This window comes from Larus michahellis, chromosome 3, assembly GCF_964199755.1.
Source record: "Larus michahellis chromosome 3, bLarMic1.1, whole genome shotgun sequence".
NCBI lineage: Eukaryota > Metazoa > Chordata > Aves > Charadriiformes > Laridae > Larus > Larus michahellis.
In genome coordinates, this window is record NC_133898.1 from 54,650,227 (window position 1) to 54,675,690 (window position 25,464).

Below are 25,464 nucleotides of genomic sequence, written 5' to 3' on the forward strand. Positions count from 1 at the left end.
CCTTCCTTCGTACCTCTGTTGGGTTTTTTGTGACCTTGGGAGCAGGAATTGACCTGAGGAGCAGGAATTTAATCCTTTGATTCTGTAAACTGTATCACAAGAAGAGAGCTGATGGGTCATATTTAAGTATGTGGTCAACTGTCATTGCCATCCATGGGAGTTTTGGCAGCTAATAAATGACTTGTCTTTTAGGGAATGGTATATACTGGTTAAATATTGAGGCTTGTGAAAAAAAAGTCCTGTGGACAAGGACAGTGTGGAGCAGGCTGCCTCTCACTGCGACCGCTGGGGAGAGCAGGAGCCCAGAGCCCTTGCTCCACGAAGGGACCAGGGACAACCCGGCCTCCCACAGGGCTGGGTGGGAATGGGGAGCTAGTCCCTCAGCACGCTGCTGTGGCCCCTCTCCTCCTAGGGGAGACACCTGCAGAGCCCGCAGAAGGAATGCCCTCCCATAGGTTTTACCTCTTGACCTAAATAGTAGCTTGTGGAGTCTGATACGCTCTAGAGATAGTAGTGGAAAAACACATTTTCTCAGCAGGTTTCAATTGCTCTCAAGCAATTTGCTTGACGTTAGAGAAAATTAGAGTCTTGGGATTTCTAGGTTTAATCTATGTTCGGAAAAACAAGATGCTGCAGCAAATATAAACTTTTCCCCGCTCCCCCCGCTCTGTTCCTTTCTGCTGTTTCCTCCCTGTCTCCGTCTCTTGGTTTTGTTCTGCTCTGCTCATTTTGTGGCTTCCCACAAGCTGCTATCCATCCAAAATGGGGCTCCAGTGAAATCAGCAGGAGTTTCTGGATACTGATCCTTAAATGAAAAGCTACTTACCAAAATAAGCGAAGTTGCTTAGTTTTAGGCATGACAGTTCTAGCCACCATACGTCTCCCTTTTAATAATGGGGAATTGTTAAGGGTCAGGGTTTTAAACCTGAGGTTTATTGAAATACTGGGAAGGCTGGGAGAGAGGAGGAGATTATTTATAACGCAAACATCCAAGGAAATAAAATCTAAAAAAGTAACAGAAAAATGGATCTTAACATTTCAGGGATAGCGGTGGAAAGCTTCTGAAGGCTCTCGCTGTTTTAACTGATTGAGAATCAGCACAAAGGACGATGAAAACAGACTTGTTGGTAATGAAAGAAGGAATACTTAAATGGTTGGCCTAAATACTGAACAGAAGTCAGTAGATAAAAGGACTGCTTCAACTTTGTGGATTTTAGCTTTTTCTGGGAAAGGAATAATAGTCTGAAGTTAAAAGAAAAGTAGGCTTAGACATCCTGTTTTGAAAAATCTTTGGAAAATTAATGAAGCACACTAAAATAAATTAATCATATTATGGATCAAACACTTCTTTTCAGCCATTGTTTCAGAAGTTTGCAAATCTGGAAAGTGTTTGTATTTACTTCCAAAGTGGTTTTAACATTGGCAAGATGAAAGATGCTGAGCTTCGAAAATCATTTTATCCTGACTACCATCTTGCTTTTTGCTATTTGATTTTGATATCTTAACAAATAGAAGTAAAGATTGATGATGTATTTTAAATTTTGCTTTGAAACTTTTAAGTTTTGGATTATTAATGGAAAAAAATATTAGAGTTGAAGGGAGATACTCAGACAAGGCGGAGAAGGAATTTAGTAATCCAGTTTACCTGATTCTATTTTTAAGTCTGGTGCCTGTATTAATGCTTTAGGAAAAAAAAAAAAATTAAGGAATGGAAAGTCTGCCTTCCTTTGGCATCCTTTCTTATGGGTGTGTTCTGTACTTTTCTGAGCCTATACATTTTGCTGTACGAATAGTCTGCATAGTGCTGCTTTGGTATTATTGCTCTGATTAAATACAACAAATTTCATATTATGGATGAACATAATTTTAAATTCTTAAAAGAAAGTAACCGGAATATCCAGGCAAGCAAGGAGTAAGCATCTCAGAAAGGAAATTGTACTATGAAGGTGCTAGTTCATTCCATTTCCAGGAACTTAGGCAAGGGTCTAATTCTTACTTATCCTAAGGCCTGGGTCTACTCAGGTAGGTAAATGAATGTAAAGAGCATTTCAGGAATTCCCTACACTGCTGAGCAATGTAAAGGTTCTAGTCCTTATAATTGAGAAGCTTGGTCAAGAAAGTATAGAGTAGAAGCATGCGCCAGTAGATTCAGAGTAGTAGCCAAAGAAATCGTTATTACTCCCTTATCCCATGTTCTCAGAGAAGATAATTTCTGCTTTGGCACATAGAAAACTTTGTTTTTCAGTTTTATAAGATGATGAGTTTTTAAAACAAGTGTCCCCTTTGTCAGAGTGACTGTACATCTTTCTTGTAAACCTTAGGAACACGTTTCAAAAAATTTAGCCCACTAAAAAGATTCTGAAGCTGTGGAGACACTAAAATTTTATGATCTGAAACTAAAAATCTGGAAACTCTTTCTGCTCATTTTGGATATCCAAATAATCAGCTTTCAAATTTCATAGGTCTCCCTTTTTCCCCTTAATATATTCCGAGGCTCAGATTGTCCATAATGATTCGACAATCAAAACCGATTACAAATAAAACATTCTACTGTTACTGCTTGTAGACACTTTTATTACAGGCATAAAACAATCTTAGATAATCAGGTTCTCGCTTATTAACATGAGGCTGCTTTTATATGAATCCTTGCACTCTATAATGTGTTTAAACTGGCAATTTGATTTGAAAGCATTATTTATCTTCTCAGACCCTCATGGGACTGGATAGCATGTAGGAATATTTGCAGGCAATAGGTTTGATTGTGCTGATTATTCTTTACAGATAGGTTTGATTACTAAATTGAAGTTAAAGTGAAGAAGTTCATGTGGTGTGCCATCATGTGCTGCACTTCCACAGTTTGCTAAATACCCATCTCTAGGCCAAAATGTCCATCCCCATGAAACAGGACTTTCCAGTTATGACTTCTCCAGTGCTTCTCTTTTCTCTGTGAAAGCACATCTCTTATTAGTACCGCTTTAGATTTGCAAATGGTACGTGAATGGCTGAGCAAATCCAGAGAGACTCCGCCATGACCACTGAGCACCAATGCCCATCCTCTCCCATGGACTTCTGCAGCGGGGTCAGGGTTGCCCCTCCGGGCTACCAGAGCTGTCCCTGAACACACCCTTGAGGCACCTCCCTCCTCCAGTTGAGGAGAGGACCAGGCCACACGCTGCTGCCTGCAGCCACAGCACACAGCCCAAGAGGGAGGCATGAGCTATGCCAGTAGGTCTCATAGTGGGGAAGATCAGGGAATAAAAACTGCAGGAAGCACTGAACCTTCTCCATGGTGTAAAATCGGTTGCTGGGAATTGGAAGTCTTTCACTTTTTGCAAAATTAGGCTATTACCATCCTAAATCTCTTTAATACATTAAGCTAACTAGAGATGGAGTCAAGCCCTGGCACTCCTAGCAACATATTCCTTCAGTGCCCAGAGCTCTGAGGTGGCTCCAAGTGGGAAATGCCAATTTTTCAGACAAACGTCTGTCAACTGCGTGCTACATTCCTTACTGCACACTGCAGTCCCCCATTAAGAGAAGTAGCTATCGGTGGCCTTTTTCCTTGGTCCTGGTTCCTGTGTTTTTGTGGAAAAAAGAGTAACAGTAGCAAAAAGTATGCTTTCAAATAGATTGTCTGAAAAAGGCAGGGCATTCCCATCACACAATGATCTATCTATCCATAAGCCAACAACAGAGGGAAAAGGGAAACAGCGGGGAAGGGACAGAGCAGAGAAGATTGAATGCATTAGCAGTTATACTCAGTCTAGGGAATGCTACGAGTACCTTACAGGTCTGTAGCATTTATCCCAGCCCTTCCAAATCAGTTTGGCACTTGGGTTTCATCCTTATGTAGCAAAGAACATCTTCTGCCCGTTACGTTTCCAGTCACCGCCACTGAACACAAAACATTTTTCACAGATACTTCTTCTCTGAAGAGTTGCTTAATGTAATTCTCTTCATGTTTCTGTTGGCAATGCTAAAATCAGAAGCAATCTGCCAAGGGAATCTAGTGCAGACTTTAGACTGTGCGTTGAAAAAACATTCTAGGGAAGATGTAGAACAGGTCTTGTTGCTATCTAAGTCTCAGTATTTTCTTATTCAGTACCCATGGGCCATAAACAACTGCCTAGGGAAGAGTAAGAATAGGGTAAGCATCTGTGATACTTCACCCGGATTGTCTCCCAGTCTACACCTGCTCTAAGGTCAAGTAAGGGGTTTCCTGAACCTCTTGTGGTTTGTCGATTAAGTAATCTTCAACAGATTTCTCTTCAACATACTTTTCTGGCCTCCCCCTGAACCCATATAAATATGGGTTAAAATATGGTTAAAATATAAATATTTTGCATCCACATCTTCTTTTCCAAGGAATTCTATATCACACAACTATCTGTTGCTTGAGGAAACATCTCCAGGTTGTTCTGAACATGATTCCTGCTAGCATCATTTAATGACCTGTCATAAATGCCCTCTGTCATCTGTTTCCAGGTTGAAAAGTCCTGGCCTACTCAGTCATTCCATACCATTCCTTGTTGCCCTTCTTGGATTTTTCCTGCCTTTAATAAGTATATCCCTTTATAGATGAGGGTGTCAGCCACATTCCATACTCAAGTTACAGGTGTACAACAGACTTACACAGTGACAGTGCAATGATGGTCTCCCTTTTGTCCTCTTTTCTCTTTCTGAGATTTGATTTTATCTTGTGTTTGCCTAGAACTGTCTGTCCATCGTAACCCAAAGAGCTCACTCCTTAGTGGGGTCGATCACCTCTGAGCACATCATTTTGTATGATGGGCTAGGATTGTTTATCCTCTTTTACATCACTTACATTTGTCTATACTGTAAGATTACCAGGATGGGGAAGTAATAAGAAAAATGTTCCTCTTGTGTTATTATCCAGCAGGCCTGGCAGACAATCCTGCATGTTATTTTCACAAAGTGTTTGTTTTTCGTATCCATTCATCAGTGAATGTTAAGCAGGCTGTAGGAAGCCGTTCCTGATCAGTGCATTTTGGCAAACATCGGTAATGTCTTGTACACAAGGAGAGCAGATGTCACGTTTTACAAAAGCTTGAGCTGACAAGACCTTTCTAAAGCTGCTTGTAATGTTGATTTTCAGAAAGTACAGATACTGCATATAAAAAACTGAGTCCTCCTAGGTGCTAAGTGCCTTTTGCAAGGTGCTTATGAATCCCAGGTCCTTTGGGGAATCAAGATTGCTCAGCATTCTTGTAAAGAAGCACTGTGTACCTTTCAGGAACAGATTCCAAAATTGCAATGCAAAGCCTTTGCTTCCAGATCTTATTTCTCCTACTGGAAAATGAAAGGTGCTATTAATAAAGTCAAATCAATCCCAAAAATGGTATGCTAAATCATCTCCGACAGTTGTTAATTATTGCAGAGCACCTGTTGGTTTTTGCGGTGGCACTGAAGCAAATAAGTTGAGCTAAATGAATAAAAAAGACAATCTTCAGTGAAGATATAAGGCAAAAGTAATGACGGAATTAGATTCATTACCAGATCTCAGAAGAGTTTCCCTAAATTTACTATAGTAATGTAACAAAAATTTAACAGTGGAGGAAACGTACCACTGAAAGTGATGATGTTGGTATCCAAGCAAATTTGAAGACAGTATTCAAAAAAGGGGAACCTAAAACCCTGACTTAGCTCAAATCATTTGGAGCCGTTCGGTACTTTGAGTCTAAATTCATTTGTAGTGCAGCTTTCCCTGCCTGTGGGGAATGGGTAATTAGCCAAGATTTGAAAGTCGGTGTGGACAGAAGAGCTGCCACTGGTGGCAGGGAGCATCAGTAGCCTTGCCATAGTATCAAGACATCCTGGGGCGTCTCCTGGCCTTGCCGGTGCGTGCGCTTTGCTCTGGCTGAAATCCCGCGTCTCGTCTGAAGCCCGAAGAGAGCAGTTATTCAGCCTTGGCACCAGCCTCTATTTGAGAAAAGTAAAAAAACCCCATCAGATTTTCATTAATGAGGTGTCCTTGTCTGTATTTATGGTAGTTTATAGTGTTACGTCAGTTCTGCTGTTCTGGGTTTCTTGACTAGAAGAAATGTTTACACGGTGACTCCAACTTTGTCAGAAGAAAACGGGGAGGAAGGCTGGAGAAGAGATGTCATGCAGCACTCTTCTAAGCATGACTTCATTTTGATTCTTTCATTCTCTTGTCAGGTGCGGGATTCGATGGAGTGGAAGAAATTAAACGTCACCCTTTCTTTGTTACTATTGACTGGAACGTAAGTGGAGCAGCATTTTATTTATTTTTTAAATTATTTTTTCTTAGGTAAATTTTTGAAGACAAACTGGCATGCTTAGAAAAAAGATGAAGTGAACCCTAACATAGAGAACCCAGGAGCTAGAGCCTTTTAAGTGGGTGCCTGTGTCTCTTGCATACGTATTTGGTAGTGATAGGTTTACAGTTGGACTCAATGATCTTGAAGGTCTTTTCCAACTTAAATGATTCTATGATTCTATATATACATTTCTTCACATACCCATAAATGAAAGAAATATAAAGCTGCTTTTAGCATTGCCAGTTTTCTCTAACCCCTTGTCTTTCTTTTGTCTGATGGTCTGGCTTATCATGGTACTACCTGAGGCTATTTGCAGGGTTCTGCAGAATAATTTCCACATTGAGCTCTAATAAACATGATGCATTGATTGTGGGAGCTGGACTGGAGTGAAAATGATCAGCTTTAAATTAAATGAAAGAATTCCTGTAATATTTCATTTGCAAAAGAAAATAGAGCCAAAGGACTGGGATTTAAAGAGATGCTCCAGTGGGAAGTGGTCTGATGCTCCAGCTCCCTCCATCTTTTTACTTTTATGTTCCGTATTGAAATACTTGACCCTTCTCACTGGGTCGGGCAAGCTGGACTAGATGCTGGTTTTATTCTTTCCGATATCAGGGACCTCTGTGAAACCTTTTCACTCTTGGAATTATTCAGAGCAGCTCCAGGTCTGCTGTTACACAAACCTGTTGCCAGGAGCTCCCAGGAGCTCCCAAAACCTCCGGGCTCACCCTTTTCCCAAACACAGTATGGTGCTACTGGGACTGGCTGGGTGTTGGTAGAGCTGGTACAGCAGGCTGTACAGCAGGTTATGCTACTTTATGCTGGGGGAATCATAAATCTTCCAACAGGATAGCTTTGTTGACCCCTTCTTGTCAGTTTTGGACTAAGTGACCATAGGAAAAGATCTGGCCCTTCCACTATATTGCAGTGGGGGATACAGAAAAGCACATCACAGATGGATTTTCAGAAGAGTGATTTTAAATCCCTGAGTATACAAGTGAAGCGGACAGAACAGGAAACAGCAACTCCTCATACAAGTTGTTGATGTTTTGTTGAGGTGAGTCATTAATTTAACATCAGCACTCAAAATTGGAACAGCAAACATTTGATCAAATCTAACATGGTTCAAATAACACATGTCAGACATGATTCACAGAATGGTAAACAAGGATTTATTTTATTGCTATCAGCTACAGCTCATAAAGCTGGTGGTAGAGATTAGCTAACTATTCAATTTAGACTTGCAACAGGTTAAACCTTCTTTCAGTCTCAGCGTCATATTTGTTCAACTCAACTTATTTTTAGACAAACCTGGAGGCAAACACATTTTGTTCTTGACTGAGACATCTACCAGTGCATCGGAGCTCCTGATTGCCACATCCTCTAGAATTTTCTAGTTTAATTTTATCTGACCCGTGTTATGGTATTGTTCTGTCTCTTTAATATTTGATCTGAATTGATCACACTGATGCAGTTCTCGCTATAAATTCTGGTAAAACAGCATGAATGTATGTGACAGAGACATTCTCAAACCACTGCTCAGGGCTTTACAGTAAAGTTAATTCCTCTGCAAAAGCACATTTTGTGATGTCCAGGTGGCCTTTGAAAGGCCCACAGAATCATTTATCTTGGAAAAATTCATCAGTCTAATTCAAATTGCCTGTTAAAGAGTTGTCATGACTCATAAGCATGTTAAGAGATGATCACTGAAAGTGGAGTTTGAAATTTTCCTTCATGGTCCTCACAACTTTTAGTCCCATTACGTATATTCTGGAGTCTAGATTCTCTTACCTCTTCTGCTTCTTACTAATCATGAGATTCTATATAAAGACTTTACATTTATGAAAACATTAAGTGAAAAGAAAAAATAGAGAGACCTGAAGAGTTCGGTTCTTTATTATTATTATTTTCTGTATTCCCGTGTTATCTCCGCAGTCCTCAGCTTTGCAATCAAAATACAGGTCAAGTGCGTACATCTTAACGTAATAAGGAGCACTGGAGCAGTGAGAGCGTTTCTCCTTCTTCTGTGTTTGCTAGTGGAGCAGCTCAGTAACTCATCACAGAGAAATGAGGCTCTGCATCTTGGAAAAGTTTTCAGCAAAGTCAGTTCTGGACTATCAGACTCCTCAGACCACCTTCTCGATTGGTGATTGTTTCAAGCTCAGTTTTTTAGGGAACAATTTCATGCCTGTCTGAGGAAATTGTACATTGTCTGAAAAAGTTCTTATGGATGGGTTAGGTAAATGTCTACCATGAAGAGGCTAGGTATGCTTGAACATGACTTGGAGCTAGCGGGGCATGTGGATTTAATTGCCCTTTGATGTCTTATCTAGCCCTCTAACTTTGCTGTAAAATATAGCTGTAAAGATCCATTTTAATCCAACGTAATTAGTGCTTATTGCACTCTCTTGGAGACAGACGGATCATTATTACACAGGTCAGCTATCATCTTTGCAATATATTTGCTCATTTAATCCTAATTTTACTATCACTCGCGGAGATCTTGGGAGGCTTATCTAGTTACAGCAGCAATATTGTACGCGTTTCATAGTGGTGTGAGCCAGCCTGGCCCTGAGCTGAAGCCAGGGACTTGCCTTACGATGATGGTGATCCAACCAACTGCTGACGTGTTCTCCGTGGACAGAAACAGAGCGGGGTCAGAGAACAGAAATGGATCAGGCACGGATGTTTAGTGCTGATCTCTATACAGTTGCAGGAGAAGAGTCCCCGATGCCCTCATTTTGTTCTCGCATCACGTACGTATACAGAATCACTCACATCAATTTGCAGGCAGTCAGCAAACAACGTTGTTGAGGCAGGGCATGAATGTTGATTTATTTTATACCTTGGTAATATAAAGACCGCAGAGAGCAGGAGGCAAGCTCTTTTGGAGAGCTTCTATACTACCTTGGCAGGTATGATAGACAGGCGTGCTGCGATTGACTGCACAGAAACTTTCAGCGACTGTAGTAAAATGATCCTCCATCAAGAGCCGCGTTATCACAAAGGGTCAGAATGGTTTAGTGTCTTCTAGAAACCCAGTAAGAAACAGGTCTTTTTTTAGGCAAGATTTTTCCTACAAGTGTGATGTGATAACTGGGAACAAACCACTAAGTTGCTTCACGTAATTTTAAAAAGAGATTCAAAAAGAGCTGCTTCCTTCCAAGTTGTGTGTGAAGTGTAGATATCGCAGTGATGAGGTCATTAGAATTGCAGACAGAAATGTATAAATGGGACCTTCATTTCAGAGTACTGTCAGAGCTGTTCTCTTGGGTTTTGGGTTGAGGCTTGGTTACTGTGTTGCTCAAGTGTTTACCTGTTGGAGCAGTCATTTCCCACTCGTTTCCCAACCCTCACTGTCTTCAATCGAACGCAACCAGACTTATTGTCGGGTTTGGATGAAGGCAGCAAACCCAGTGGAAACAACACACGCAGTGTAAAAAAATCCCCCTGTTACGATGCTGCAGATGGTCCTACCAAGCTCAGCAAGTGCTGATGACCACTGCACGCAGAGGCAATAGGTGCAATCCTGGAAAACACGAGCGTGGCCAGAGAACAACCGTCCTCCTCCTGTCCTTTCCCAGATGCCATTCCCGTGTTCCAGGGTGCCATTCTTCAGCACAAATCTCCAGCCACCCGAAGTTTAACTTCTGGTGTGCAAGTAGCACTAAATGAACTGTGGATAATTTGACACGGAGTTTTTATGCCCAAACTTAAATTGTGGCGTGAGCTCATCTCTGTAACAGTCTCGTTTTGCAGCTGTTGTCACCCGGTAACAAAACCCTAAATTCCCACTTCCCAGGGTAAAGAACAGAGGAAGGTTTCTGCAAATATCAGTCTTGCTGCTCTAAGGCATTTAGTAGGCCCTGTGATGCAAATTCAATGGATCCTTTGTTAAATGAATGGACTGTCATTCATGATCAAGGCTGGGATTCACAGGAAGGAGAATAGATGTCCAGCTCCTTCTGAGTTTTACCTGCTTACTACCCTTGTAACCCCTTTTCTCCTTAAGACAAGCAGACCCGAACCGAGTTGACGTCAGATAATTCCAGTCATTGGCTCTGAGAAGGCACAGTCTTGTTCCTGATTTTCTTATTACTGTTTCTTCTTTCCAGGTCACGCACAAAGGATTTCTGGCTTTTCACTGAAAATGAAAAATGAAATCCATTTTTGCAGACTGCAGTCGGAGGAGTGGGCTATAAACAGTAGTTTTTGTTTAGATGACAGGCTAAATTGGAACTAGAGCAAATGACATGCTAGAAAATGAACTGTCAAATACAGCTGAGGGAAAGAGTGGGAAGCAAGTGGACTCAAGTTCTGTTTCCTTCAATATTAATCAGAGATCAAACAAAACTGAAAACATGACTTATTTAATTGCGGGTTTTACCAACAGCAAAAATTGATCCCAAGGTCTGATTTCTGCTAGCTTCTCTATCATTTGCAGGCAATAACATTGAGTCGTTAATCTAGGAGAGGACAAGCATTTTAGAAGGTGCTTCATCCTTTTGTCTGCTTATTGGATTTTCCACAGCAGGTGCATGTATCAAGGGAGTTTATTCTCACACTACAAGTGCGTCACTGTGGAGGGTAGCATCTTTCTATTTCTAGGAGGTGTCTAAGGAATAATTCAATTCTTCATCAAAGAAACTCAGTTGAGGAAATGACTAAATAGTTTTTAATTAAATTAAACCTTTTTCTTTTTCTTGATATTTGCCAGGCACACGTACAGGGCATTTACATCTCTGGGTTTTTTTAGGAGTGTGTTTTTTTTAAAGATGATGAAAAATTAGCTGCTTATAAGTAACAAGAGACAGACGCATGTCACAGCATTTTGTTACTACTCTCCGTGGTGCATTACTTGACTATCAGCTGAGGAGGTGTTCAGATGAAGCTCATATTAGGGGTCTGGCAACGTACATTCTTATAGGGAAAATTAGTTCTTTGAAAAAAGGTTTTTGCCCCGAATGAGAAAGGAAGTTGATAGAACCTTGTAGTTTCTCAAACTGAAGGTACTGATTATCAAAATCTCAGAAGGATGTGAGGGGTTGATAAGCAGACAGAAGCATGGATACGTATCCAGGTGTGATTATCTAAATCAGTACTTTCACACCTTGAAGTTTATCCCCCTCATTCTATGGATTATGCATTCCCTCCACACAGCCTCCGGATCTGACAGCTGTGCATGATGCGCAGTGATTCCTGATACCTGGCAGTCACATTTTTCTGTGATAAGTCAATGCTGTGGCCAGTTTTAAAAAATGGGGGTGGGATGTGGGGGGGTTATTCTTTACTGGAAATTACATTCTCAATAAAGACAGAAATTACATTCTCAATAAAACATTGATGGCTAAGGAATACAGTTCTCCTTTACAGATGTGGAGGTAATGTGGAAGAAACAACTAGATGTGGCGCTTCAGGGCATGCTCTAGTGGCAGAGATTGTAAGTTGTTTGGTTGGACTCGATGATCTCAAAGGTCCTTTCCAACCATGAAGATTCTATGATTCTATGAAAAAAAAATCTTCAACTTCTTATACCCATGCAAAATAACATGTAACACCCAACCTGAAGTTTAAATGCTCCAGTTAGCATTAACATATCCAAAGTCTTTTTGAATGCCTAATAAGATGCCCCAAAATAATAATTTGGATATGAAAACTGGGATTTAAATTGGGACAACTGGGACACTGTTCCCATTAAAATAGGTGGTGTAACTCCCAGTGATTTCTGCATACAGAGCCAGGATCCCCATGGCTTGGGAAGAAGATAACTGTCTAAATTTTACCATAAGTTATGTGACAACATAATAGAAATAGTCAAAGACAAGATTTGAAACTTAACTTGCTATGCCATTTGCCACTCTGGTTGGCTTCTGTTGGAAGAGATCAAGGTGATCCGTCAGCCTAAAATAATTTTGGGACCGCAGTAAGAGATAATAGGTTAATACATTTCACCTAAAATGAGAAATATTCTTGGAAAATCCAGAAGGATCTCAAATGCTCCAAGAGATTTGTTCTCTGTGTGTATAGAAAACAACGGCTGTGATTCTTACTGTTTTCTTAGATCAGTTTGTGTCACGTTGTGTTTTGCAGTCTACAGGATGCGGGTTTTCAAAGGAAGAAGCGTTCTGCCTGCAGCAAGCCTTCATTTTTAACTGTGTTGTGCTGCCCTGTGGTTTAGTGTGCTTCAGTGAATTGGCTTTGGTTGTAGTGGCTCACTCAGAGAACTGGAGCCCGTGCGGGATGGGGAAGCCAAGAGACGACACCGCTCTGCTTGTTCTTGTTCCTCAAAGATTTAATTTAGTTACCCGATTCAAGAGCTTGGGGGAAAAAAAAAGTTTTAGGCAGTTTACCTTTTGCTGTTCCTAGTTGTCTAGTCAGAAACACCAGAAATAATTTTTATCACAAGTGGAAAAGGAAATGGAAAAGGGAGTTATCCGGGTTGTGCTCAGAGGAGGTGCCTTTCACTCGCACAAGCAACTTCTTTGTTTCCATCCCCTCCCAGCAAGCGAATTTGTGATTACACATCTTTAGGTGGCGTGTGACTCACGATGAATCTTAAATCCCTCCCTAGTAGTGGAGGATGTGGGTTAGGGATTCAAAATACAAATGTAGCTCCAACAGCACTTAAGAAACTACAGATGGGGGGAGAAATTAAGAGGCCAGGGAGAATATGGTTACGATAATCAAAAGAGAGTGCCGTTCCCAAATGATGTACGACTCTAAAACGTGTTCCAGTTTTTGGACCTCACAGGATGAGGGGTGCATTTAATTCAAGGAGGAAGCATGTGTGTGCGACCATAGTGCTTTCTGCAGTAGAAGGACGGCAGTTGTGAATTAAGACAAATAAAGGGAAGCTGGAAGTAAATAGCTTTCCCAAGGTGAAATCCTAGTGACAGAAAAACCTTCAGTAGGTGCTCAGTTCTCTTTTAAAGTTCTGTGCAGAGAGAAAAAGCTATATGTTAATTACTAGGTTGATACTTTTCAGTTGATGAGTGACACTTCCTGTCTAAGAGTGCAATTTTGCTTTTAATTATTTGGAAGACTGGCTTTCCATTGTGGCTCACAGCAATTATTCATCTCTTTTTTCTCTCAGAAGATACGTAGCAGTTTTACGCAAGCAGGAACTTTTTATGGTGAAATGGCCATTAATTATTGCAGAGTCATTTCCAGTCTCACCATTCCACTTTTCCAGGGAATCATAATTCAACCACAAACATATGCTTTATGCTAATGCTAATACTACGCTACAGAATGTCCTGCCTCAAGAACCTTTATTTATCTATGCAAAATCAAGTTCAAATTATATTGATGTGTATATATCTTAGGTTTGACCACGTGCTTTGTATTCCAGAAGTTAATTCACCGCAAAACCCACAGTTAAAAAGAATCTTCCTGCATGCAAAGAGTTGGACAAGCATGTATTAATCTCTGTTAAATATTTTGAAAAATCAGCTCATTATGAAGTTGTTTTAAGAGCTAACCTGAAAATATATGTTACAAACAGTCACAAAATTGAACTCTCCAGCTCCTATTATGACTTGAAAGTTTGGATGAAACGTTATACTTATGCTCAGACATGGTAATTATTGGGCACTGTCTGTGGCAACTAATTCGGACCTTTGAAACCTGAGAACAAATGCATTGCTGGAAAGGGAATGCAGTCTAGGGACTGAAACGTGGGGCAGGGAGTCAAACTGGAGCGCTGTTCCTCATGCTGCCAATCAGCACGATGTTCGGGTTTGGCCATTTCAAGCAGAGATGATGCAGAGATCACTGAAATCGATAGGACTCTTTCCATTAACCTCTGTAGGCTTTGGATCAGATCCAGACATGCAGCACCTCAGTTTGTTCATACCCCAGAGTGCGTGTGTCTGTGTGTGTGTATTTATGAATGCTTGCAAAGGAGCACAGAGTAGCAACGTCTTAAAGATCACTAAGCACGATTAAAGAGGCCACAAAACCTCTGGTAATAACGGCAGTGTATGAGCATGCATTTGTGATGACTCTTACTTATGTGATCACTTATGTGATCCCCTACGTGTCCCCTCCCTCGCCAGCAAAAGCTCACACACCTGGCCGTGCTTACTTGTGATATACCTTCCTCTCTTCCTTATGTTTCTTCTTAGTTTTGCTCCTCTGCGCAAGCCACGTGTAGGCCTTCAGCATGATTCCCCACCCATCTGCAGTGCTTTCTTCCTAATATCTTTTGATGGGAATTTCATCTTATCCTCAGCTGTGAGCCTGTTCTCTTTTACCAGATATGCCAAAAGAACAAGTCTTTTGTTTAGGTTGTAAGCACCAGGCAGCCGGGCCTGTTGCTCAGCTCAGTCTGGCAGGGTGTCAAACATATTGCTAGTTCTTGACAAATAATAAATGCTAAACCAGACACCGCTTCCTAGTGGTTCTTTGTGCTGATTGCCATTGCTGCGCTGCCGAAGTCACCCATGCAGTTTCCTGGTGTTACCATCGCACCTCCCAGTCCTGCTCTTCAGACCAGTGACTTTCCAGATGCCCCAGCTGGAATATTGTGCCAGTCTATGAGCTAACTTTTTACCAAAAGCATCTGTGTTTATATTAAGGATCCCAGTAACTAAAAAGTGCAGGGACCATCCAGGGCACAGCTTTTAAGCCGACCAGTCAAGCAGGAGCCTGACCTACAGGTACATCATCCTCTTCTGTCAGTCTTGCAAGGATGGCACAGAGCTGAGAGAGGACACCCTAAACAAAGCAGGGGAGCCTATCTGCAGATGCCGAAGGTGTACAGATTGTTGTTGATTGTGATCTCTTCTTCTCCTTGTAGAAACTATACAGGAAAGAAATCAAGCCACCCTTCAAGCCCGCAGTGGGACGGCCAGAAGACACCTTTCATTTTGATCCAGAGTTCACATCTCGGACCCCCACAGGTTAGTAAGGGGTAATGCATCTTTTTAGTGAGTAAGTTCATTCTTCCTTCCCTTCTCCCTTCCAACGGGGTCTAAAAGTCTGATGACCTGTGGCTGTACTGGGTTTTGCAATATCCAGCAGGAAGCAGATTGTTTTGCATTTCCAAGCAAAGCTTATAAGCATTTCACCAACTTCACATTAATTTGTCTTCAGGAAGGACAGATTTCACGTTTTGAATAGGAAAAATAACTATTGATTTGCTATTTTATTACTCTTATCATTGCTTACATTAGCTGAATTTAACTATTTTAAATTACCTTGGCTTCAAAGAACTTCGCATGTCTGCAAGTTAGTATTTAATTATATATCCCATAGACATTTTCTTTAATTATGAAATCCCGTAGACTGTGGACTGTTGGAGGTTAATATGTGGTTAACAGTAATGGAGAATCATCAAGTTCTTAGATCAGTGGAGTTACGCCAACAGGAAATTTGGCCCACAATATTTAGAAAATCCTTGCAGTGAGAATGTTGTTCCTACAATTTCTCTTTCCTAACAGGAATATCACACTTTATGCAGTGTCTGTATGAAGGTGATTATTGCACAAAGCACCATCTTTCCACTCCTTTAGTGGAAAGCAAGAATATCGGTAACCTCGGGGTGGTAATCCCAGTTATAATGTTGCCTCTTGCTAGACACGGATAAAGTACATTACATTTCTGCCTGTGATATTCCTATGTAAAGAAGTACCTATTTGTACATTCTAAAATGTAAAAATTTAATTAGCTGCTGTTTTTAAAACTCCTGGAAGATGGTAAGCACTGTAAATATCACATAGTATTGCTGTAATAACCAAGTATAAGGTCTCTAACCTCAACCCTCAAATTGCCCCAAAACTATTGCAGTGAGAGCAAAAGATCTGAGCTTTCATTATGAAAACACCTGCATTATAGCACACAAATCAGAGCTGAGATTTCCTGTAGTTTTTGTTCAGGCTCATCATGACCTTCAGCCTTTTTCTTAAAACTAGCCGAAACTTCTATTCAAAGCTTTGCTCAAACCTCCTCTCATGGGGTATGAAATGGTGGTGTCTGTTCAAAGTCTTTTATCAGTCTTCGTTCCTAGTTTTTTTGGCAAGGACACGCTGACTTTCACAAGCTATAAAAAATGTTGCACTCTGATTATTTGGGTCTAACTGAAGCGTCCACCTGTCTCCAGTATAGATTAGTGATGTTCTGATAATTCCTGTCCCACACCATTGAAACAAATGATCTTTGGATACCAGACATTTCACACCTTTGATTTTAGCTTTAAGTTAGATTCCAGAGGAATCCATTTCTCTGAAGTATTGGAGACTGCAAGTTAGTCTGATCTTAAGAGAAGTGCAGGCTGGTGCTGCCCTGGAAAGTCTCAGAGAAGCATTGTGATTTTGGATTGCTTTGGAAGTCCATGCTTCATTGGTTGTACTGGCATGAAAATCCTTGTACTTCATGCATGTGCAGGGTTATATTCTACACTTTACATGTTACTGCTGTTGCCTAATTCAATTTGATATCTCATGCAAGACACTGACTCAGTAGGTTTGTCTTAGGGTGATGGCTGGGGTGGGGTGATGGCCTGTCTCAGTTCTGCTTCATGCTCTTATGGAAAGTGGCCTGAGAATCAAACCCTGACCTTTCAAAATAGCTGTAATTGAAAGTGTGAATCCCTTTACACTTCCAGAGTGATAGAAAAGCCCTCGCAGACTCCAGCATATCTTGCAGCCCCTGACTGTTGACTGGTTAGGTCAACCAGATGGGGAAAGCATCACAAGAGTGTTTAATACCCACCCATATTTTTGGTGGAATCAAACAAGAACCTTTTTTATTTTGTGTTTTTTTCTGTGATGACACAGGCTCTATACAAACTTACCCTGTTACTGAGAACGTACCCAGCCAGAAAGCACTGTAATAATTCCTCTTTCGTGATGATGATGCAGTTGTATTTTAATGAAGCTGTCAGGAAGACATTACCAAGGAGGGGGCACAGATACATGCAGTCCTTCTGCACTCTGTCTTTATGAATGAGTTCTCCTGCCTGGAAACAGGTTTATGTCAAAGTTTTGGATCCAGTAATTTGCTGTCTCTCAGACAGTTTCTTTAGCCTGAAGGTTGAAACGTCTTTCTGTGGATTCCTAACCTCAGCTCTGAGTGTGCCAAAGATGTGGTTTCTGACATGGAGAGTTCATCTCTGTGGGTATAGTTTCACATCACTTTTTCTCTGGGATTTGTCTGAGTGGGAGTTGCTTTTTCTGGACACTTGTTTCCTAAGTCCACCCCTCTGGACCCACATCTCATTTGTGCTGACTCAGCTCCTCACAGGGAGCAGGAGACTGAAGGAATCCAGGTTATAAATGGCGATATGAACAAGGATCAAACCAAGATCATTCTGGTGATCCAACTTAGATTTCAGTCCACAAATGGTTGTGCTGTTGTATGCGATGGAGCAGCCTGCTGTGACCAGCAGGGATGTCTTAGGCTGGCTTTACTGCTGAGACAAAATTTGTAAAATTGCGCCTCAAGTATCTAAATTTCCTCCTCTGCAAACAAAATAACAATGTTTGCTAACCCCAGTGAAGCATACTGAAGTAAATTACTGAAGATTTATGAAGCCTGTGAAAATCCTGTAAAGTTAGATGCTCTAGTGGGACAAAGCATTATGACTTTCACAGGGAGAAAGACAACCATTATACAGGATTGGTGTTTGCAAGTGGGTCTAATTCAGACAGATCAAATGATTTTGGATTTATCAAGACTAGGAAAATTATTTAGGTTTCATAGCTACCGGTTAATTAACATGATTTGAACATAATTTTGCACTTAACACATATGTTTTAACATTTAATTCATATGATGGGCATATCAGTTGTTGGTGATGAATGTTTAATATGGAACACCAAATAATCAGCAGTTCTTCTACAGTGCTTGATAAAGAGATTGGCAGTGAATTATAAAGGAACAGTTATTTTTAAATAGAGATGACCTAGCACTTTCGTTTTAGAGCCAGATCACAGCTTTTCTGAAGTTCAGGAGCGTTCGGATTTGAATTATTGTCATTCCTTTTATAAAACAAACATTCTTTCCTCTTAATTAATCCCTCTTGGAAAATCACTGTTGTATATATGCCATTGGAAGAAGTACCCAGTGATGCAAGAGGTCTAGTGTGATTCATCCATGTATTTGCAAGGAGAGTGCCCACCAATACACTGAGATAAACAAGTAGCCCACGTCATTTTACCAAACGACAAGGTTCTCCACGTACTTTGCAGTGAGGTCTGACTTGCTGTGCTTATTTCTGATTCCTTGTAAAGCTGAGGCGGCTTTGTAATGAGATATAGAATTAGCTGCAGCCTCAGTTTTGTTTATTTCCGAGCAGATAATTTGTTTTTACCATATTCTGGCTTCAGATCCTCTGTTCGTTTGACCGGTAGATTCATACAGGGAATGTTGACAAAAGGAAATGCTTACATTCTCACGTATTTTCAGGACCTCAGGCAATACTCAATCTTCCACGCCATTGTCCTACACACTAATGGGTGCTGCTGATGGTCTAGGCAGGTGAGTCAGATATAAGGTCCAGTAGGGATGTATTTTCTTTAGTGAAACTGGATGTTTACAGATTCCTACAAGGAGATAGCTTTCTAAAGGAAGTTTAGCTTTGTAACCTTGCCATGGTAAATCACATGTTGCACTGGAGGAAATGTGAAGGGGAGAGGGAAAAAAATGAAACCCAACAAAAGAAAAAATAAAAGGTAAGCAAATTTTAGTACTACAGGTTTTATAATACCCAGCCAGCTACCCAGCTACTAAGGAATGGTTTGCAATGCAACTCTTTCTTGCTTATGAAAATACCTGGGACAAAACATATACTGGGGAGAAAGATCTCTTTAAAGCTTTTCAGAATCTTAAGAGAAGCACAACTCTTGTCTTCTCAGTTTGGCAGGCTGTTTCTCTCACTGAGCAGTGGCGTAGGTACCAGGAACTGCTCTCCAGTTATTACATTCCAAATGCAGAATAAGGGAGAGCTCTTTGGTCTCCAGCCATTCCTCGCCTGGATTTGCCATGCCAGGGAAAGGAGTGGGGAGAAAAAGTCCATGAAATTTAGTACAACACTCCTAGTCATTTTGCTCACCTGAGGACAAGTCAACCAGCATTGTTGCTGGAGTAAGTCCCAGCTCCTAAAGCTGCGCCAGAAAGATCCTTATGAGGCCACAGACCATCACTACTGGAGCATCACACTTTTACACTTGCTTCAGGTCCTGTCTTCTCTACATTCTCCTGACCCACACAACATACCACAATACCCAGAAACCACTTTAACCTTTGTAATTTCTGTAGTCAAGGTGTGCCGCGAAGGACAGATATAGCAGCTTACAACTTTTTTCCACTCCCTGGAGAGCCTGTACTAAGCCAAAGGGGTGCCCTGCCTGGAGCCATGTATCCTTCTCCTAGCCTCAAAGAATGAACACGCACTGTGAAAAAAACCCCTCTGTATCTAGGAGGAGAGATCCTTGCAATCAATAAATACCCCTACACTGTTCAGGTCTAGAGGAACGGGATGGAGAAGGCACACCAAAGCCTTGGTATGGAGGTGAATTATATTCACATGCGTCTGCCAGTTTAGCAGGATCTGCTGTTGACTGTGTCTTTTGCAGGTGCCGTGCTATTACTTTCTGATCTTTTGTGCAGCTCATGAGGATATTTTCTTCCTTCTCCTACAGATTCCCCAGGTGTCCCTCCAAGTGCCAATGCTCATCATCTTTTCAGAGGGTTCAGCTTCGTTGCCTCTAACTTGGTGCAGGAGCCTGCACAGCAGGATGTGCACAAAATCACCGTCCATCCAATTGTGCAGGTACTGATGCTGATGTTGCACTTCACGCTTGATGGGCAGCTACATATGCGCATAGTGTATTTAAACTGCCTCAGCGTTCTCACTGGTACTTCACAGCTACCCAGTGTAAGTAGGAGGTGTTTACATGCAGCATGTGGGAGGTGGAAAAAGAGAATTTTTTCCCAAAGCTTCTATCTTTAAATTCACGTTCCCCACAGCCTTTACAAAGGAAATAGGAATTGCACCTTATCAGAACCGTAATGAAAGTACTTCTCAACACCTGAAACGCTATTCCTGCTGCGCATACAGGGCAGGTAATGAAGCGTTGTTTTTTCAGTGAATGCATGTCCTTCTCAACAGTTTTGTCTTGGATTATATGACACAGTCAGTGTTGGCAAAGGGGCTTAGTGAACTGCTGCTCTAGGCTCCCACAGACACAGAGACCAAGCTCCTGTGCGTAAGAGGCCATTCCTGTGTTCCTGTTGCCATCGCACGAGAGCCTGGGTGTACTCATATAACCCACAGCGGCTCGACGGGGGAAGGACACTTGCCAGGCGCTTGGTTCTTTGCTGCCATTCCCCTACAACGCGCTGTCCAGTTATTGTAATTTAAACTAGAAATCAAGTGCTACAGATGGCTCGATACATCAGAGGGACAGTGAATTGGGAAGGAGAACTGGGCTGCTCAAAAATGCAGCAAATTTTCCCACAAGGAAAAAGTTCCTCTCTTACCTACAGCAAGAGGTATACATGCCCCAAGGGGAGAGCCCCTGCCTGTGGTTTTCATAGTTTTCCATAGTTTTCATCCCTATTTTAATAATTTACAGCAGAATATGTCATATTTTAAAGATTCTTTTGTGCAACAGCAGGTGAAATGTTACTCCAGCAATTATGTACCAGTAATTTTATATATATTCCTGTGGTTTGCTTTGTAAAAATGTATTGAATGTAACACATGCATGTCTTACCATTTAGACAGTTCTGTGTAGACTTTGCTAGCAAGGATATGTTTTCTAGACAGAGGATCCTAGAGGATTTTGAGAGTTGCTGGTCATTTCTTGAGTCCTGGGATGGAATTTGCAGCAAGGCCTCAGATTTGGGTTTCACCATCTAACCAATCTGCCCGCCCAAATGTTTTCCAAAGGGCATATTTATTCAATAAATAAAATTAGAAAATTTTAAGTTATTTTTCTGCTATTTTCAGTAGTAATGAATTTTCTTAGGTTAGGTTGGTTTAAAATGGTAACTTTTCTCTCACACAGAAATCATAGTTAAATGTATTCTGAACAAGACCTCCAGTGGTGTGGAGGCACACCCCATATGTGGGGTATCTGTTTTGAAGCCTGTGAAGCTGTTAGTGATTTATAAGTTATCTGGGCCCTCAGTAATTAGAAATAAGCGTGTATTGTCAAGTTATGCGGGTTTGTCAAGGGATTTGTGCCGGCAGTTTCCTGTGAATCTCTAATAGGAGGTGATTGTCTGCATTCCCTACATAGTTTAGAAAATCGCTGCTTTTTTTCCATTACTTCTGCATGGACAACTCTGTCCTACAGACTGAAAAAAGGTAAAAAGGGAGAGGACACACGTCTTTAAGCAAAGAGCTTCAGATTTTTTTAACTGAACTTCAAAATACCGCTAAGGACAAGAGAGTTATGTGAAGGAGATGAGATCAAGAGCTTCCTTTATTAAGATGAGGCCTTGCTTCTTTTGTCCTTGCTTTTTACACACCCTGTCCTGATTACCTTGTCTTTTGTCTTTTCCTATAGCAGTTACATGGGAACAACATTCACTTTACAGATGGATACGAGATCAAGGAGGACATAGGAATTGGCTCCTATTCAGTGTGCAAGAGATGTGTTCATAAAGCCACAGAAACAGAGTTTGCGGTGAAGGTAAGAAAGCATTCTGGTAGGCACCAGAAATGTGTTTGAGACTGCTCTGCCAGCCTGGGCAGCAGCGCGGTCAGTGGGTATTTCGTTGACTTATTTCTTGTTAGTGGGTGTTGCTTGTTCTTTCTTTCTTTCTTTCAGATGACAGGTTTCATGATAAGCCTTATATTATTTCTCACACCTTAAGTTCATCAAGTAAAATTCCCGAATGGAAAAAAAACTTTACAGTCTTGCATGAAAATCCTGCTAATCATTTCAGCCATGCTCCTTGCAAACAGGATAAGATTTTTAACAGATTCTCCATTGAATCATCATAAATAAACAAAATAACGTATAAAATACTTATGAAGTTGAAATTGCATTTTATTCTTCTTTCTCAAGTTATTTAATCATGACTTTTTATTGTAGACAGACTTGTCAGTGAAAACCACGATTGCCTTCAAAAACTCGGATTTCCTTTTGTCTCCTTGACGTTCAATACCAACATGCTACACAAAGCAGCAAAAGGCAATCTTCAGCAGAGATATGAAATATTAATTCAGTGGAATTTAGTTGGATATTAAAGATAAGTTGGTGAACTTCAGACTTGGTCAAGCAGCACTGTGTAAAACAAAGTCACTGCAGACGCAGAGGCCAGGAAGCTGCTAGGATGTAGGTATGAGGAAACCTTTTGTTTGACAGGGGAGAACTTCAGTAGAACTGCTTCAATAGAACTGCTCGTGCTTAGAGGACTAAGTCCTCTAATGAATGAACAGTATGCAGTATGCAGCTATTACAGAGGGCACAAAAGACCAGAGTATGTGGCAAGTGGTGAGGTTATGTCTCAGAGAAAGAGTTCCAAACAGTTTTCTTTAAGAAAAAGGCATAGCAATTAAAAAACTCATATATTAGAAAGGTATTTCGTATTTTTTTCCTTGTACCAAAAAAAGACAAGATTGGATTAAATGAGGAATTAATATAATGAATTTGAAAAGACATGGGCAGTTAAGGCAGATCCTTTCATTCTGTATGATCTCAGGGGAACAGATTACTTAAGTGAGCATAAGAAAAAAAAGTAGCTCCTTGAAATCAGTACGTAGAGAAAGGTATTTACCAAACTAGCAGTAAATGAGGGATTCTAGCCAACTGCCACTCTACTTTTCTTACTTAAAAATTTTAGAAAAGCTTTGTAAACTTAGCTTATAAATGAGATTGTATCTTTGCTATTAAATAAGATTATGAGAGCTTAAAGAAGTGATCCAAGCTGCAGTCCGTGAGATAAATGAGCTGCAGGTAGTCAATAGAATAATATTAAACCTTTCTCTCATTCTTATTTTCCATTACAAGACTGATGGTAATGCAGTGTCCATGGAAGTCCATGAAAGTTTTGGTGTCTGCCTGTGGTGACCACAGAAATCTGGAAACCACTAACAACTGACAATTTGTTGATGTCACTGTTCAAATAAATGTTGATTTTTCTAGGCTACACCATAATTAGGAGTATGGACCTACCAGCAGGTCCGTGGGCTTGCACATGAACATACTAGGATTTTCATTTCTAATGAATGGAAAAATTAGATTTTTCCAGTGTCCAGGTCATTTGTCAACAGATGGCATTATGTGATAGTAGGTATGGGTTCTGTGTAATTAAATTACATCCGTGATGAACAAAGTATGTGTTAAATTAAAGTAATAACTTTCATATTTTATTTATATCAAGTATTGCTGACAGTTTTATCAGTATAATACAGCCAGCCTGAAACCAAAATAGAAAGACTTTGGTCCTCAAAGATGTCTGAGTGCCGAATCCAAGAGGGTCCAGCACCTACTCAGCAGCTGGGGGTTTGGAGTTCCTCAGAGGATCCAGAGCAAAATCAACACCTGGAGGCACTCAAAACTCCAGTAGAGTTTAACACTTTGGTTACGAGGTTTCTGCTCTTTCCCATTTTTATTAATCATAGAATCACAGGGTAAATGGTAGGGGTTGGAAGGCACCTCTGGAAATCATCTAGTCCAAACCCCTGCCAGAGCAGGGTCACCTAGAGCAGGTTGCACAGGAACGCGTCCACCACCTCTCTGGGCAGCCTGTTCCAGTACTCTGCCACCCTCAAAGTAAAGAAGTTCCTCCTTATGTTTAGGTGGAACTTCCTATGCTCAAGTTTGTGCCCATTACCTCTTGTCCTGTCACTGAGCACGACTGAAAAGAGCCTGGCCCCATCCTCCGATACCCACCCTTTAAGTATTTATAAGCATCAATAAGATCCCCTCTCAGTCTTCTCTTCTCTAGACTGAAAAGGCCCAAGTCCCTCAGCTTTTCCTCATAAGAGAGACGTTCTAGTCCCCTAATTATCTTTGTAGCCCTTTACTGCACCCTCTCCAGCAGCTCCCTGTCCTTCTTGAACCGGGGAGCCCAGAACTGGACACAGTACTCCAGACGCGGCCTCACCAAGGCAGAGTAGAGGGGGAGGATGACCTCCCCTGACCTGCTGGCCACACTCTTCTTGATGCACCCCAGGATGCCATTGGCCTTTTTGGTCACAAGGGCACATTGCTGGCTCATGGTCATCCTGTTGTCCACCAGGACTCCCAGGTCTCTCTCTACAGAGCTGCTCTCCAGCAGCTTTCCTCTCTTTAGTCCTTTCTTCCTCCATTTCTTATGACTTTTTTCTTGTCATGCCAATATGTCTTGATTTTGACTACCAGTTTAGGCAATGCACACAGCATCTCAGTTTCTGACACAGTGTGAGTCAAATGCGTAATGCAGATTTGGGGTTGGAGATGGTTGGTGGGTTTCTGTTTGTACTGTCTTTCCAGCACATTGAGTGCTGCCTCTTTGATTATTATTCCTACCAATATATTAATTTTACTTTCCTTTCAATTTTATTTTTATTTCATATTAAGATTATATCATTTTGTTATCAAAGTAGCTCGCTTTCATAAAGATCGCACAATGCCACCCATTTCAAGTAATTAGATAGCATAGGAGTTGCAACTGATATTATCATAATTATATATCAGTCCCTTTTGACATGCATCCTTTAACTCTCTTTATAAAAATCACTGTAATTAGACTCTTTTGATTTCTTTCAGTAAGTATAATTTTCCCAGTGCTCCCTAGTACATAACATTCAGAGGAAAAAAGGTCTGCAGTGACAGTTTGTATGATAGGCAGCAACCCCATTTGCCTGGCACCACCTCATTAAAAGCTCCCTCTTTAAGATGAACTGCCGACGCGTCAGAGAGCATCATCCCGGTCTCCCCAGGGGAAGCTGGTGATGGGGGGGAGGTAAGGAAATGACGTGGTGGCATCACCGCGGGAAGACACACATCATGTCACTGGGTAAATAATCCCTCCGTGGAGACTGCCACTCACCAGGCCTTATTTACTATCGCTGTGTAGTGCCATAGTGAGACAGCAGAGCACCCAGCCAGAGTAACTTGAGTCAGAGCTACAGCTGGAAAATTCACTCAGAAAAACAAAACCTTTCCTAGCCCAGAAGCAGAATGTATTTGTTAAAATGCAAAACATTTCATCCCTTTTC

The 25,464-nt window shown here is 41.1% G+C and overlaps 1 protein-coding gene across 2 annotated transcripts in view; it reads left to right on the top strand.

Moving 5' to 3' along the window:
• Positions 1-25,464, top strand: part of RPS6KA2 (ribosomal protein S6 kinase A2) — a 309,537-nt gene that overhangs the window by 257,573 nt on the left and 26,500 nt on the right. For both annotated transcript variants that reach the window (XM_074580253.1, XM_074580254.1), the window contains 4 exons: positions 6,181-6,245; positions 15,103-15,205; positions 19,946-20,076; positions 21,821-21,946. In XM_074580253.1, coding sequence (XP_074436354.1) covers positions 6,181-6,245; positions 15,103-15,205; positions 19,946-20,076; positions 21,821-21,946 — 425 coding nt within the window. The remainder of the gene's footprint in view (positions 1-6,180; positions 6,246-15,102; positions 15,206-19,945; positions 20,077-21,820; positions 21,947-25,464) is intronic.